The sequence below is a fragment of the Aspergillus puulaauensis genome, chromosome 4 (assembly GCF_016861865.1).
Source record: "Aspergillus puulaauensis MK2 DNA, chromosome 4, nearly complete sequence".
NCBI lineage: Eukaryota > Fungi > Ascomycota > Eurotiomycetes > Eurotiales > Aspergillaceae > Aspergillus > Aspergillus puulaauensis.
The window spans coordinates 2,218,851-2,233,550 of record NC_054860.1 but is presented as its reverse complement, the minus strand read 5'-3'; the positions used below and the strand labels follow the sequence as shown (position 1 = coordinate 2,233,550).

At 50.6% G+C, this 14,700-nt stretch overlaps 7 protein-coding genes across 7 annotated transcripts; 3 read left to right on the top strand and 4 right to left on the bottom strand.

Moving 5' to 3' along the window:
- Window positions 1–99: 99 nt before the first annotated feature.
- Window positions 100–897, top strand: APUU_40910A (uncharacterized protein; the record flags this gene model as incomplete). Its single annotated transcript, XM_041704034.1, has 1 exon — window positions 100–897. One exon carries the CDS (start codon window positions 100–102, stop codon window positions 895–897), a length of 798 nt encoding a protein of 265 aa, XP_041556660.1.
- A 228-nt stretch (window positions 898–1,125) lies between these two features.
- APUU_40909S (fungal specific transcription factor domain-containing protein) lies at window positions 1,126–2,725 on the bottom strand (the record flags this gene model as incomplete). Its single annotated transcript, XM_041704033.1, has 2 exons — window positions 1,126–2,074; window positions 2,130–2,725. The coding sequence occupies 2 exons, from the start codon at window positions 2,723–2,725 to the stop codon at window positions 1,126–1,128; spliced, it is 1,545 nt and encodes a 514-aa protein (XP_041556659.1).
- A 1,025-nt stretch (window positions 2,726–3,750) lies between these two features.
- On the bottom strand, window positions 3,751–5,310 carry APUU_40908S (uncharacterized protein; the record flags this gene model as incomplete). Its single annotated transcript, XM_041704032.1, has 1 exon — window positions 3,751–5,310. One exon carries the CDS (start codon window positions 5,308–5,310, stop codon window positions 3,751–3,753), a length of 1,560 nt encoding a protein of 519 aa, XP_041556658.1.
- A 487-nt stretch (window positions 5,311–5,797) lies between these two features.
- APUU_40907A (uncharacterized protein) lies at window positions 5,798–7,597 on the top strand (the record flags this gene model as incomplete). Its single annotated transcript, XM_041704031.1, has 5 exons — window positions 5,798–6,035; window positions 6,096–6,293; window positions 6,351–6,912; window positions 6,971–7,213; window positions 7,276–7,597. The coding sequence occupies 5 exons, from the start codon at window positions 5,798–5,800 to the stop codon at window positions 7,595–7,597; spliced, it is 1,563 nt and encodes a 520-aa protein (XP_041556657.1).
- A 484-nt stretch (window positions 7,598–8,081) lies between these two features.
- APUU_40906A (IQ calmodulin-binding motif protein) lies at window positions 8,082–10,328 on the top strand (the record flags this gene model as incomplete). Its single annotated transcript, XM_041704030.1, has 6 exons — window positions 8,082–8,441; window positions 8,490–8,795; window positions 8,852–9,362; window positions 9,409–9,540; window positions 9,597–9,989; window positions 10,054–10,328. The coding sequence occupies 6 exons, from the start codon at window positions 8,082–8,084 to the stop codon at window positions 10,326–10,328; spliced, it is 1,977 nt and encodes a 658-aa protein (XP_041556656.1).
- A 343-nt stretch (window positions 10,329–10,671) lies between these two features.
- On the bottom strand, window positions 10,672–12,498 carry APUU_40905S (sugar porter family MFS transporter; the record flags this gene model as incomplete). The annotated part of the gene is made up of 6 exons (XM_041704028.1): window positions 10,672–11,007; window positions 11,060–11,378; window positions 11,430–11,899; window positions 11,945–12,049; window positions 12,102–12,340; window positions 12,396–12,498. The coding sequence occupies 6 exons, from the start codon at window positions 12,496–12,498 to the stop codon at window positions 10,672–10,674; spliced, it is 1,572 nt and encodes a 523-aa protein (XP_041556655.1).
- A 731-nt stretch (window positions 12,499–13,229) lies between these two features.
- On the bottom strand, window positions 13,230–14,631 carry APUU_40904S (FAD-binding oxidoreductase; the record flags this gene model as incomplete). The annotated part of the gene is made up of 2 exons (XM_041704027.1): window positions 13,230–13,973; window positions 14,020–14,631. 2 exons carry the CDS (start codon window positions 14,629–14,631, stop codon window positions 13,230–13,232), a joined length of 1,356 nt encoding a protein of 451 aa, XP_041556654.1.
- Between the last annotated feature and the right edge of the window lie 69 nt (window positions 14,632–14,700).

The following is a 14,700-nucleotide window of genomic DNA, read 5'->3' as shown; positions in this document are numbered from 1 at the left end:
GGATTATTACTGACGTCGAGCCCTGTACAAAAAGGCCCTACTGGGAAGCTGAGGTTTAACATTTTCCATGTTTCTTCCAACTAAACACCGTATATCAAAATGTCAACTTCTAATTTCCCATTTACTTGCGCTCTCGTCACCGGCGGTGGAGGAGGCATAGGCAAAGCATTATCAGCGTACCTGATTTCCAAAGGCGTCAAGGTCCTTATCGCCGGCCGCACGGAATCAACCCTCAAGTCGACAGCCCACGAAATAGATGCCGCGGATTGCTATGTTCTAGATACAGGCAAAACAGCGGACATCCCCGACTTCATTTCGCGGGTGACAACAGAGCATCCCGAGCTGGACTGCCTGATAAATAATGCGGGCGTGCAACGACCACTCGAGGTGTACAAGACCCCGACTCAGGAGTTCCTCCAGAAAGCAGATCAGGAGATCGACATCAATATCCGGGGTCCGATGCATCTGACTCTTGCAGTGCTTGAGCATTTCAAGACGAAGCCATCAGCGGCGGTTATCAATGTATCCTCTGTACTAGGATTTATCCCGTTCTCAGTGATCAACCCGGTCTATAACGGGACCAAGGCATGGTTGCATTCATGGTCGGTGAATTTGCGGACGCAGCTCGAGTGGGCTGGACTGGGGGATAAAATCAAGGTGATTGAGATTGCACCGCCGAGCGTGGAGACGAACTTGCACCGCGAGAGAGAAAACCCGGATGATAATAAGAAACACAACAATCCGAATTCTTTGAGCATAGAGGAATTTATGAGTGACGTGTCGCGGCAGCTAGAAGGTGGGGAGGAAATGATCGGGGCTGGACCAAGCGCGAACTTTGTGAAGAAGTGGTATTCTGCTTATGGGGAGCCGTATAACAAGGCTGTAAATAAGCATTGAGAAGCGGTCATGGATCGTGGAACTGTGTTCACTGGCAATTAACCTATGTATTGAGACAACACAAGATCGAGTTTGGAGTTGCTGCAAATGCTAAATTGGGACCCAGATGACATAGTGTATTGTTCCTGTACTGTTCCTGGAAAGAGAGCATGGAGGATGGAGTCACATGTCATGTTTTCTAATCATTTGTCCTTCAGGAAAATTCCACCATCCATGCTCTACCGACAACTACATAAACGAGAAATCAAGCTCCGGATCGTAATAACCGTTCAACTGCATATTGAACGGGTCGAAGAGGAACATGTCCGAGAATCCAGGTTCCATTTCCTGATATTCCCTCCTTTCATGGTCTGACTGGCTTACCGGTAAAGTTGCGTTAGTATTCGACGATGTGATCCTTCCGTTGTTGGGCGGAAGCATATTCGACCGTTGGCCTTTTGCTTCTGGATGTCCCGTGCCTCGGTCAACAATATTTTGATCCCTGTACAAATGTGGTAACACAGAGTGCTTCGAAGCGAGGTGCTCTCGCTCGGCGGTTTCAATGGCTGCCGATACGCTGGAGTCTGGAGAGGATTGAGTGACAGATGCACGTCCCAGTGCATCTATCAGGCGTTCAGAGTCTTTTAGACAGTTCATTGCACTGGTGTATACCCGTCCCAACGGCACAGCCAGCTGCAGTGCTTCGATGAGCCTTTTCTTCAGAGACAACACGCTATCCTCGCCATCTTCTGGGATTAAATGAGGAAGATGATGCAGGATCTGGGCGACTTGATAAATCGAGACTGCCAGAAGCTCGTCGCCAAAGTACTCGCTGGACTCGAGGTGATATAAATCAGACCACAGTCCACAAAGTCGGATTGCTGTGCTGAAGCATGCGTGCTGGCAGTATTCAATGAAATTTGGTGGTGTCAGAGCCAGCGCATCCTTGGATACCGACTCTCGAATCCCAGGAACACAAAAGCGGTAGAGGTCGCAGTGACACATCATCCACAGCGTATGAAGTCCCACGTACGGACCAGCCTCACGAGAGTGACCCATGAACACTAATCTCTGTGAAGTGAGTTTGAGCTCGGCTGGAAGGGTCCGTTCAAATGTGTTTAGTTCAGCCTGGAGAGCCTCCATTGCGGACCGACTACCGGCTGGACTATCACCTTTTCTTCGGACGCTTTTTGTATACCTGTCCTTGATTAGCCAACACATTTCAAATAGGAATGCTCTCTTGAAGATCGGACCTCAAGATTCTGTCACGGATCGCGAGAAGCCTGAGTTTGAAGGAATGTGCGTCTACATTCGCACTAGGGTCCATGCTGGTCTCGTCGAGGAAACCAGCCTTCGACCCCATTCCCATCTCGAAGCTACGCTCATCGCACGGTAAGCGTATATGCATTCTCTCCACAGGGATGACGGCTAAGTCCTCCATTCCACCAGAGTATAACCGGTCTAGCTGATATATTGCCCACACAAGCCGCCTATTGGATTCTTGGACAAGAGGATCGGGATTGCTATGCTCATAGTTCAATCGCATTGTGAAAGCCGAGCGGGCGGCTAGGGCGAGGAGACTCCAGGCATCAGGGAACTGGCCAGCTTGGAAACGAAATCGCAACAGCATCACTAGAACCCTCAGGTGTGCGAGTGTCTGCCTTCCTATTTTCCTTAGCGTGTCATCTTGCACCTCCTGCATCATAGCCCGAGCCGTTACGCGCCCATCTGGCCGAGAGTCCTTCATGAACATGCCGAATGCCACGATACATTTCAGCAGATTGATATCGAGATCGCCCTTACTCCACTCAAGTAGGATACTTGGCTTGTGGAGAAAAACGGGCGCCATCCTGCTCGCCGTGTCGAAGTAAATATCAAGATAATGCCTTGCTGTTGCCTTTTCTGACCACAAGGGTATTGTTCCGGATGTGACACTTGGCAGCGTTGTCGGGGTTGGTATGCTGATTACTCCATCATCGCCACCATGGGCGGCTTCCTTTGCTAGAAGATCGCAAACCAGTCTCCTGGAAACGCATCTTTCACAAGGACCCCTTCCAGAACATCTTGCTTTTCCATTCCGACAAGCTTCGCACGCCTGGCGAGCTCTTTTTCTCCTAGTTCCGGCTTCGGTATAGCTTGATCGATCCCCAGGCTCAGGGACGGGGCTTATTGACCTTCTATCATAAGTGCAATGAAATTTTAGTCGCACACAAGCAGTGCAGACAGGTTGAGTGCGATCGCACTTGACCTTCCGTGAACGGCATCGATTGCAAGCGGATGATGCAATCACGGTACGGAGTTCATTATCATCAGTCGTCGATGCCTCATGGGACATAACTACGCCATCCGTAGTATGTCCTGGGGATGTGGCCATGGATGTGCTATGATAGGGAGTAAGGAGGTGCTGCCGGCTGTCGGCGGATACAGCCGTTCCACTGCGCCGGCTCGGAGGGGGGCGCACTAGCCGTGGGCGGACCGAGAGCTTTGCGTGCGAGATCCTCCTGATGGCGACAGCACGCTAACTGGGTGTCGCTATATGAGACTGGGGGGAGAGGGAATCAGAGGAAGCGAAAGTGCCGGAAATGTTTAAGGTAACTTAGGTAAGTGGTACTGTTCTCTAATGTACTGTTGGTCTGTCTTCGTGGTACGCACCTCTGTGTTTCATGAGATGAACAGTGCCCAATGACGACTACGATAACTATGTCGATGCCGGATACGGTCTGGGATCTGAACCATTGAAGCTTCGAGGATAAGACACGCTGGTGAGGTTCTCAGTACATTGCTACTTCTGGGCAGTTACAGATTATCTAGTACTAGAGTTCCTTGCGGTTCTTGATGATATTGAAACAAAGCTAAGTATAGCTTCTGAAACGTTTAGCTAATGTTGCGAAGACGCTCCTCCATCTGTTCTTTGGGGCTCTTCAAGTCCACTTGTGGGAACCGAGTGTCCTTCTCCCACGGCAAGAAATCGCTACCCTCCATAAGCCAGCGGAGGACTTCTTTCTCGTATTTGGCTACGAGATCGCGGTGCTCAGGCTCAGCTGCGAGGTTGTGCATTTCGTGCGTATCAGCAACCCGGTCGTACAACTCCGCGGGTTCGTACAGCCGGTATATGTAGGCGTACCGCTCGTCTCTCAACGAGATTGCCTTTCCAACGAGAATGGTATCTTCGTGCTGAAGGCCCGCCTTGATGTCGTACGGGTATGGTGCCTGTTCAAGCAGGGGTTCTTCGGATGTTAGGAAGCCGCCCTCAGAGAAGGCATACTTTTTGTGCTCTTTCGAATCGTGAACGAGGACCGGGATCCACGACTTTCCATTATGAGGAAAGTGTTCTCCAATTCCTGAGAGTTCAAGCATTGTGGGTACAAGATCTACCATCTCGGTCATCGGGTTGACGGTTTTGCCTTCAGGAAGCCCAGCACCACCTATGATCAGAGGTTCTCGCACGAGCGTCTCTGACAACCCAGATGGCCACTTCTCAATCAGACCATGGTCTCCCAGATACTCGCCGTGGTCGGTGAAGAACATAGTTACCGTGTCCTTCCATAGACCCAAATTTTCCACTTTCTTAATAACACGACCGAACTGATCGTCTAGACGGGTGATCATGCCATAATATGTGGCCCTTATCTCTTTCCACATATCTTCAGTCGCTCGGCCCGTTCCATACTGTTCTCGGATGGTATTCATATAACGAGGCTCATAACCGGTCTTATGTTTTGGCTTTGAGACAATGCCGGCCATTTGCGAGCGGTCATACATTGAGAAATACGGCTCTTCCACCTGGAAGGGGCAATGAGGGAAGATTAGTGGCATGAACAGCACCCACGGCTTGTCCTTTGGCGGACAGTCGAGCCACCTTAGTGCCGACCGCACTACTGCCTCGTCGTAGTCGAGAGCTTCGTTGGCGTTCCGAAGGCCTCTGTAAAATAGCCGACTCCAGATATTCTCCTTATCCACTTCTTCCTTATTGCCTCTTCCAAATTTCGGCATGAATTCTGGAGTTTCTAGGAAACCGTACTCCGTCACGCTCAGCTCAGTGACAGTCGGAGCGAAGGTGTCACCCCTCGGTGCCAGACAGGCAATATGGTACCCGTTGTCTTTCATACTGCGGAAGATATTAGGCTCCCAGGGCTTGATGAGATTCTCCAGACTGCGATGGCCGCTCACATGCGGGTAGCATCCGGTGAACATGCTACATCTTGACTGCGAGCAGACAGAGGCCTGGGTGAAGCAATTGGTGAAAAGGGTACCGCGACGACGAAAGGCGTCGATGTTTGGCGTCCGGACTTCCGCTTTATCTTCTGCAGTGCAGCTCAGCGAGTCGTACCTCAGCTGATCTGGCATGAAGATAACATAGTTGGGTTTGTCTCCGCCGTTGGGGGACGAGACCTTCAACGGGAGAGGCTTGGGAGGAACAGAATATGGCGCCATCTTGATAATTAATTGTGAATCGAGTGATGATCGAGTTGGAATCATTTCCGAGGAGATTCAGCCTTTTCTAAACAAAAAGACGCGGCCGACTGCCGCCCAGATCGCGGAATTCCTGGCCCACCAGCTGTATACCGAGCCGGATAGCGCACCGGAAAGCGCCGACATACACCGGGTATCGCTATGCAATTCCGTGCGAGTCCCTGCAGAGGGTCATTCACTTTGGCTTCCCCAGGTTTTTAATCCAGTAATATTTTTACCTGTGCTCTTGCGTTTCGTGTGGAGAAAATTGCCTCATGAGAACTGAATCGCAACAATACGTACTTAAAGAGTCTTAATAACCCCGGTGCAAATGTCTTTGGTCTCAGCGGATATAGGCCTGTCTCGGTCTAATATTTCCCCTATCCATCTCGGTCTCACAAAATACGGAGGCTACGACTTTTCCGGGTCGATATTTTAGTCAGTTAACCGCGGTCTTACACTCCCAGTCATGGGAATCGCCTTCGACAAGGCCCGGTACTTCAACCGGAAGCTTGCCTTTTCTATCTTTGTTATTGCCGTATCTACGTTTAATTATGGCTTTGACAACCAAGCCTTTGCCACAACCCAGGCTATGGAGGCCTTCACTAGGCGCTTTGGCAAGTACGATGAGAGCACTGGGAGTTACGCAATTGACTCCCAGTGGCTGGCCCTCTTCAATAGTCTGAATTATATTGGCTTTGCAGCGGGTATGTTGCCACTCCATTCTACATACGAAGAAGTGCCTTATAACACGTTTTTATCTCCAGGTGTTCTTATCGGTAGTTTCATCTCAGCACGATTTGGACGGCGTTGGTGTATGTTCACCATGAGCGTGTACGCCCTTATTACCGCTACCATCACCGTCACATCCAACTCGAATGAACAAATAATGGCTGGCCGTGTTCTCAATTATGTATATGTTGGAATGGAACTCGCCGTGGTCCCCGTCTTCCAGTCGGAAATAGGTACGCCAACAAAATTGCTTCTGCCCTACAGATGTGGTTGCTCATCAAGATGAACAGTGCCTGCGCCAATCCGCGGCTTCATAGTTGGGACATATCAGCTCAGCCTCACCCTAGGTGGCGTGGTCATTAATGCCGTTTGCTACGGGACGAGCCGCCTCACAGACGACCGTGCATGGCGTATCCCACTCGGTTTGTTTTATATAGTTCCTACTCTAATCGCCGCATCAATATTTTTTCTCCCAGAGTCTCCAAGGTGGTTACTTCAACGGGGCCGAGTGGAAGAAGCTAAGTCTAGCTTAAAGAAGCTGCGTGAAGGGGCTTTCACAGAGGAACAGGTTGAGACAGAGTTTAGAGAGTTGGAGTTTGTTCTGGAAAATGAGGTAGAGCATGGAAAGTTCATTGAGCTGTTCCAGGGCAAGAACCTCAAGCGCACACTTATTGTGGTGGCCGTCAACTTCTTCCAACAGGCCACTGGCCAGGCCTTTAGCTCCCAATATGGTGGGGTTTATGTCCGATCCCTGAAGATCTTTGACCCCATGTTGTATACACTCATGAGCAGTTGCATCACGTCCGCTGTCATGATATGTGTGTTATTCATCGCAGATAAAGCGGGGAGACGGTGCGTTTCCAGTTGATTTTGTCCTAGGCTACCTTTTTATCATACTAACTCTGCCTAGGAAGCTACTCATGCTATCATCCGTGATTATGATAGCCGGTCTCATAGCCATGGCTGGCCTCGGTGTCCAAGAACCTGTAACAACCCAAAGAATGAAAGGAGTGATCTCTTTAATGGTTATATTTGGCGTCGGATTTGCCAGCGGATGGGGACCATTGACCTATGTGGTGGTGACGGAAGTAACGTCGCAGCAACTGCGAGACCATACGTCTCGCCTTGGATTTGCCATAAACGTTTGTTTTAAGTATGTACACGCCGATCCAACCACAGACACTTCAACTGCTAACAGCCATTTCTTGATTACAGCTTCGCCGTCAACTTCTCTGTCCCATACCTTGTCTTTCCTGATGAAGTAGGCTTGGGTAGTAAAGTGGGGTTTATATTTGGCGCTATTGCGTTCCTGTCACTCATATTCACTTACTTCTGCGTACCTGAGTGCAAGGGCAAGACCTTGGAACAGGTTGACTGGCTGTTTAAAAACGGTGTCCGGCTGCGCGACTTTGGGAAGACCGATGCGTCTGGAATGCTGGGTGGAGGGTCCACTGGACCAAAGGAGACTGACATCGAAGCCACTTACGACAAAACTCCAGAAGGACGTGTACAGCAAAAGAAAGAGTCGTCACATTAGGCCAAGCTTGTAGAAAGTTTGTATAAGCGACCCACGTGGTGCAAGGCTGAGCCGACCTGCCGGAGGATTCGAAATTACCCCGCGGTGTGATCTGGGTTTCGTCACTTCCTGTATATATTCAATGATTTCTCTTCTATATTCTACCTGGATTACACTGTCAGAATTGTATAACATGGACGAGCTGGACGTTGTACAGCATAGTCACTGTTCTCATGGGCACTGGCAGCTGCACAACTGCTACGCCCCTCCCAGCAGCAATTCTTAGCAATTTTTGACAAGTAACGCATCTCTGAGGATCCAAAACAATAATCAAGGGATACTCCACCAGAAAACCGGGGACACTCAAAAGTTGTGGTATACTGATGCCTAGCGGGGGTGATGTCATGGTGGAACACGGGCGTCATGTGTTTCCAAACAATTTATACCGCGAGCCTTGTAAGGCTGTCTCTCTGCTCCACCAGAACCTCATCCGGTTTATCTTATTATGCCATCCCTAAAACCCTACCATGCCGTCTTCTGCATCATCCTGGTCGTCTCTCTAATCCTACTCAAGCGCTCCTCCACCAAATCCAAACGCTATAGACGTCGCATGCAAAGGATCCCGAAAATGGTCTCATGGAACGTCCACAACTTGTGCCATGGCGATCGCACAGTTAGCTCGGAACTCGCCGGTGACCCGACACTAGCTCCGTATAAGCTGTTCAAAGAGCTATATGAGAGTAAAGACACCGACAAGAGCCCAGACCTAGCAAGTGATGAAGACGACGCCAAGAGCGATGAATTGGAGAGGGTAAAAGAGTGCGGGAATTGGGGCGATTCTGAACCGAGCACGTTGTTTCTTCGAGTAGGTACACCCACCAAAGTTAGGAGATCGGTAGCTTATTGTGTGTAGATTTACCACGACGCGCTCGCTGCGCTGGGCAGAAATCCGCTTGGCGGAGTTGTCTCTCCGCCGCTCATGGGAAGCCACGGCGTGCTCCCGCTGACGATTGTTGCGCCGCTGCCGGATCTCTGTCGGCATATGGCCAATTGCATTGTTCGTGCGGAGAAGGAGGTGTTCCTTGCGACGAATTACTGGATTTTCTCGAATGCGTCGACGTTGATCACCAATGCCTTGAAAGAACTGTCGAGGCGAGCAGGGAAGCGAGGGGAGAAGGTCGTTGTGAAATTTCTTTATGACCGTGGTGATCCAAAGCAGGTACGCACAAGTCAAACCTGAATATTCAATATAGGTACAGCTGACTGGATATGCAGGTCTGGGAGAGCCACCTCAGCGTCGAGGAGAAGAAGTACGTAGGTGGGAAAGTCAACTTACCAACTTCAGATGAGATTCCGCATCTCGATATGCAGGTGATCAACTACCACCGGCCGATAATCGGCACGTTCCACGCCAAATTTATGATTGTAGATCGTCGCATTGCGCTACTGCAGAGCAGCAATATCCAGGATAATGATAATTTGGAGATGATGGCTCACGTTGAGGGGCCGATTGTGGATTCATTTTATGATACTGCGCTGATATCCTGGGGTAAAGAGTTAGATCCGCCGTTACCTATGATGAACTCACCGGCAGCAGCTGCACTGGTGTCTTGTTTCTCAGTGCATGAGAACGACCATCCCCAAAAGAGCGATGGTGATCTTCCGCAACATACAATTGACAGTGAACATTACGATGTAGATGTCAAGTCCGAGGCGAAAAGGGTGAACGGACTACTTAAGCCGCGGGATGGGGAGTCTCGAACGAAACCAGTCACCCGCCTTCTCAGTAAGTTCATAATAAACATGAAACTTCATATAACTAACCGATTTAGATCATACAATGCAGTCGTCGACGACCGGCGATGCACCAGACGAAGACCAACAAAACCGAATGAAGCCATACATTGTGCACCCACCACACAAACCCTTCCCAATAGCATTAGTAAATAGAGAGCCATACGGAGGCAAGCTCACCCCTTCCTCACCATCCATTTCTACCATGCTAACCAAGCCTTTACAGCCCCCGACCACTCAAGCACAGCCGTACCCCAAAATGGCGCATTCCTCGCCGCAATCAAGAATGCTGAACACTCCATATTCATCCAAACGCCAAATATGAACGCCGAGCCGCTACTAGACCCGCTTCTCGACGCTGTTCGTCGCGGCGTGGTTGTTACAGCATACCTCTGTCTAGGGTATAACGACGCCGGCCAGCTCCTCCCGTTCCAGAACGGAACGAATGAAATGATTTCGAACCGGCTATATGAGTCTCTCGAGACGTATGAGGAAAAGTCCCGGCTGAGGATATTTAATTACGTTGGGAAAGACCAGACAAGACCTATACATAATAAGTTCAAGAAGCGGAGCTGTCATATCAAGCTGATGATTATTGATGAATCGGTGGCCATACAAGGTATGAATGGGCGAAATAGACCATGCACCCGTTTTAAAAGGGTTGACTGACTAACAACAACAAGGAAACGGCAACTTAGACACGCAATCCTACTACCACAGCCAAGAAGTCAACGTGCTGCTCGACTCGCCCCAAATCTGCCGCGCGTGGCGAGAGGGTATAGATCGGAACCAGAACACACTTAAATACGGCCTCGTGAGTCCCGATGATGGGTGCTGGCGTGATCCCCAGACCGGCGAGATTCCGGAGGGCTCTATAGGTCTTGATCCGGGGAGGTTTAGCTGGGCGAAGGGGGCTGTGGGGGTTGTGCATCGGGTGAGAGGGACTGGAGGATTTTGATTTATGTTATTATATTTATAATATTGTAGTACAACTTCATTCTTCTTTGATACTCTGTTGTATGCAAGGGTGAGTGGATCCATCCGAGATCCGACCCGCAGTGGGTCGATGTTTATACAGTCTCCACTACGATGGCAGGTTAGGGCTCATGCCTGGAAAGTGGTATACATGTCCAAAGAACTACTCGAAGACCAGACTGACACAACAATAAACCAAATAGAAGAAATAACTGTATACAGTGCAGCTATAGTTCAATAAAATCATACTCAACTACAGGACCAGCCCAACTACCAACAGCCGTATCGCGTGCATTCATCAAAGACCAGCAACAACAACCAACCCGTCAAACCTTCTCAGCATGAACAGTCTCCCTCTTCACGTCATCCATCCCAACCTCGCCAATTCCCGCCCTAACCGAGCTGGGCGCCCCAAACAGCGCATCCATTTCCTCGAGCGTCTTGCCCTTCGTCTCCGGAATAAAGAACCACGACCAGAACCCCATGGCGATCATCAACGATGCGAAGAAGAAGTACGTGCCGTATCCGAGAGAGGTAATCATATACGGCGTTGTGCGGCTGATGACGAACGACCAGAGCCACTGGTCTGCTGTTGTGATTGCGACGCAGAGCATGCGGATGTCGATGGGGAAGATCTCGGAGCATACGACCCAGGTTATTCCCTGGTAAACATATGAGCTGAGGCGTTTTTATAAGAATTGGGTATTTATTTACCTGCCAAGTAGCGCAGTATATGAGGCCGTAAAGATAGACGCAGGCCATGGCGATGTACCCCCAGGCGTCCTGCACGGTGTCGCCGCGTGATGCAGTCCGTGTAGGATCTCGCTCGAAGACGTAGCCACCGATGTACCACATGGGAAGACTGCCTATGAAAGCACCCCAGATGAGACCGCTGCGTCGGCCGACTTTTTCAACTAGCCAGACGCTGAAGATGGTCATGCCGAGGGTCTTTGCGATCCCGTAGAACCCTGTCGCGAAGAGCTTGGTGTCTGTTGAATTGATACCGAGGGTTTCAAATATTCGGGGCGAGTAGCTAGCCCTAACTGTTAGCTGTGTTGTTCTTTTGTTTTAGCTGGGATCATACTATGTAATGATATTCACTCCCGTCAGGTTCTGGAATGCCATGAGCAAGAGGCCAATGCCGATCCTGTTCCGAGTCCCTCTTTGCCATAACCGGTGCATGTAGTACCACGGGTCGTACTTGCTTTCCTGCGGTATCATGTCATTTTGGAGCTGATCGCGGATTTGTTGGAGTTCTCCTTGAATAAAGGGGTGTTCAGCAGGCAGGGTACGAGCCCAGACTAGGCTTCGCTCTGCCTCATCCCAGCGGTCTTTCTTTGCATACCACCGGGGGCTCTCAGGGCAAAGGAAGATTCCAGCTAAGAGTAACCCCCCTGGGAGAAGCTGTATGCCCAGAGGAATCTGCCACTGAGCCATCCGTTCAGAGGATACAGTACGGTTGATGGCGTAGTTGATCCAAAACCCAAGCATGCCGCCACCCTGAGAGCAGATTTCGAAGATTCCAACAAGTCGACCGCGTATAGAAGCTGGCGACTGTTTTTGTTAACACCTGCGAGAAGATACTAGGTAAGAGCTCACCATCTCAGCTATGTAAACCGGGACCTGGAGTGATACAGCCCCGATGCCGAACCCTGCAACGGCGCGGCCAGCATATATCAAACCGAGATGGCCTGAAGATGCAGTCTGTCATGTATATTGTTAGCCTATGAAAACATTAAATGCAAGACAGCCTCACCATCAGACTCCCACCCACACAAAAGACACAAACAGCCATGATAATTGCATTCCGTCGCCCAAATCTCTCCCCAAGCGGGAATGTAAGAAGCGAGCCAAAGAAGCATCCTGCCTGGAAAGTCGACACGATGTTGCCCTCAAGAGTATCAGTCGCAGTCTCTGAAGCAGACACCAGGCCAAAGTCCCGACGGAACGAATCCAAGGCCATGGTCCCGCCAATCACGCTGGTGTCGTAGCCCACTGCCACCATCAGTCAGACACCCAATTGGCCATCCAGGACATTTAGAGTGCTTACTCGCAATAGCACCCATGCTCACAATAACCGTGATGAGATGAATCCGCCAGTTCCGCACCTCAGGCGGATCATTGCTATTGTTGGCATGCAGGCTGAAGCCCATGGTGATACCTGCCTGCACCGTAAGATCCTAAACAAGAATGAAACTGTCACACACAAGGCATGCAAGGCGTACAAGGCAGACAAGGCATACACGAATGGAACACCTGTCACAGCCAAAGTGGATTGATTGACAGCCTCGTGGAGGAGGCTGTGCTATGATTATATCCCCAGATGCAGCAGACCCACGCGCGGTGCAATTACCCCGCAACCCCGGGATATATCGCTGCCAATGTAAAAGACCAGCCGGTCCCCACAGACTTGGGATGGTTTAGTCTTGTCAGGCGTTTGACGGCGACATGCGTGGACGGGTCTTGGTCCGCGGCTTGGCTCCTCTGCAGGGTCTGCCCAGACGACGTGCGGGTCTTGGCCCGGAGAAGTCTGCACTTAGGGCTACGGAAAAGGTCAGTGCGTGAGATGGATTCTGGCACTCAGGGACTTTGCTGTTGGAGTCAATATTGGAGTCTGCTGGATCGTAGGAAAGAGGACCGCATCTGCCACACTGGCCGCTCTTTCTACGCCAACCAGCTGGTATCCTTTAACTATAGAGCGGCGCCTCTCCCTCTTCTATACAGCGGAGTGGTTTATTCGTGGTCACAATTAGACTTGGACAATCCGACTTCTGGCGATGGTCCGTTAACAACATAAGATTTAGAACAGGCCTCTAGCATTTCATCATAGCCGGCACCACACCCAATCCATCTATCGGTATCTAGAGGTTCGCGGTATGAGATCTCACAGATATGAAATCGCCGCCTTAAACACATTACCCGGATCAACTCTTTGCTTCAAATCCTTCAGGAATGGGAGATTCTCCCCATAGATCTTAGAAGGATCCATCTCCTCCGGCGACGTGAAAGAAACATAAGAAGCCGAGACAATGTTGTCCGCACTCGTCTCCTGCAATGCCCGCTGGAACTCGCCCCCCCAAGCCAAAGTCTTTTGCAAGTTCTCTTTATCCTGCACGATTGTGATGATCTGAACCACAAAATGCGGTTCCCTAGCAGCGAAAACAGAGCCAGGGGCTGGCCTCATAGACGGCGACTCACGTCGGAGCTCATGCACGTCGAGGAGGATATGCGGGTCTGCCGGCGTGTTCTTGGTGTAGTGCGCTATGATTTGAGCAACCTCGTCGGTAATCTCTCTTAGAGAGACCGCGTACAAGCGGCCTTGAGTGGATGTCGCGACTATCTTAGTTGCCTCATCTAGCCAGCTCTTTGGGGTCTTCTCTTCGACTGTGTTGACCGTGACCGGTCCGAGACTGGCTATCTTGTCGACCCATTTGTTCCCCTCTTCGATGTCCGGCGATGCCCATAAGAACAGAATTCCAAATGTCGGGGTGGGAGCAGGTATAATGGCCTGATTGAGACTGAGGGCTTTCGGTAGCCCTTGTGCCTTTAGGGCTCTGTATTGCTCGTTGAACTGGGGAACGAGAGTGTCGAGGTCGTCGGATTTGAACATGAGGACACCAGCCAGTACCTGGAAAGTCAGATCCCTCTCTCCAAGAAATATTGTCCGAACATACCTTATCCAGCTTGTATATAGACACCGTCAGCTCAGCAACAACCCCAAACGCACCCCCAGCCCCGCGAATCCCCTTCAACAGCTCCCTATCAGCCTCCACAATCTCCCCCGTCGCATTAACCACCTTCGCACCAACAATCTGGTCAACCCCCAATCCAAACAAGGCACTGTACTGCCCATACCCCCCATACATAGCCCAGCCAACATACCCCACACACCCAATCGTGCCCACAGGCGTAATGAACCCTTCCCTTTGAAGCTCCGCAATCACATCAGCCATTAAACTCCCGCCTCCGATTCTCGCCGTAGTCCTCTCCCTATCAACCTGAACATAAACATGGTTGATACGCCTCAAATCCAACGCAACAACCCCATTCTTCATCGACCGTCCGTGCATGTCATGTCCTCCGGCCCGGATGGTGAAGTCGATCCCCTCCCTCGAGAGGAAGGATACAGCGGCCGCGACGTCCTCGATACTGCCGGGTCGCATTATAGCGCTGGGGATGATCTCCGGATGTGCGAATATAGATCGCACAGTGTCGAAGTCTGGCGAGGTGGGCGTGACATGTTCGATTTGGGGGTGTTGGGATGCGAATTCGGTGAGGCGGTCCATACTTAACTTACTTATATACCAACGATAAATATCTATTAGAGAAAAGAATAAGCTTGGAATATCACCCCG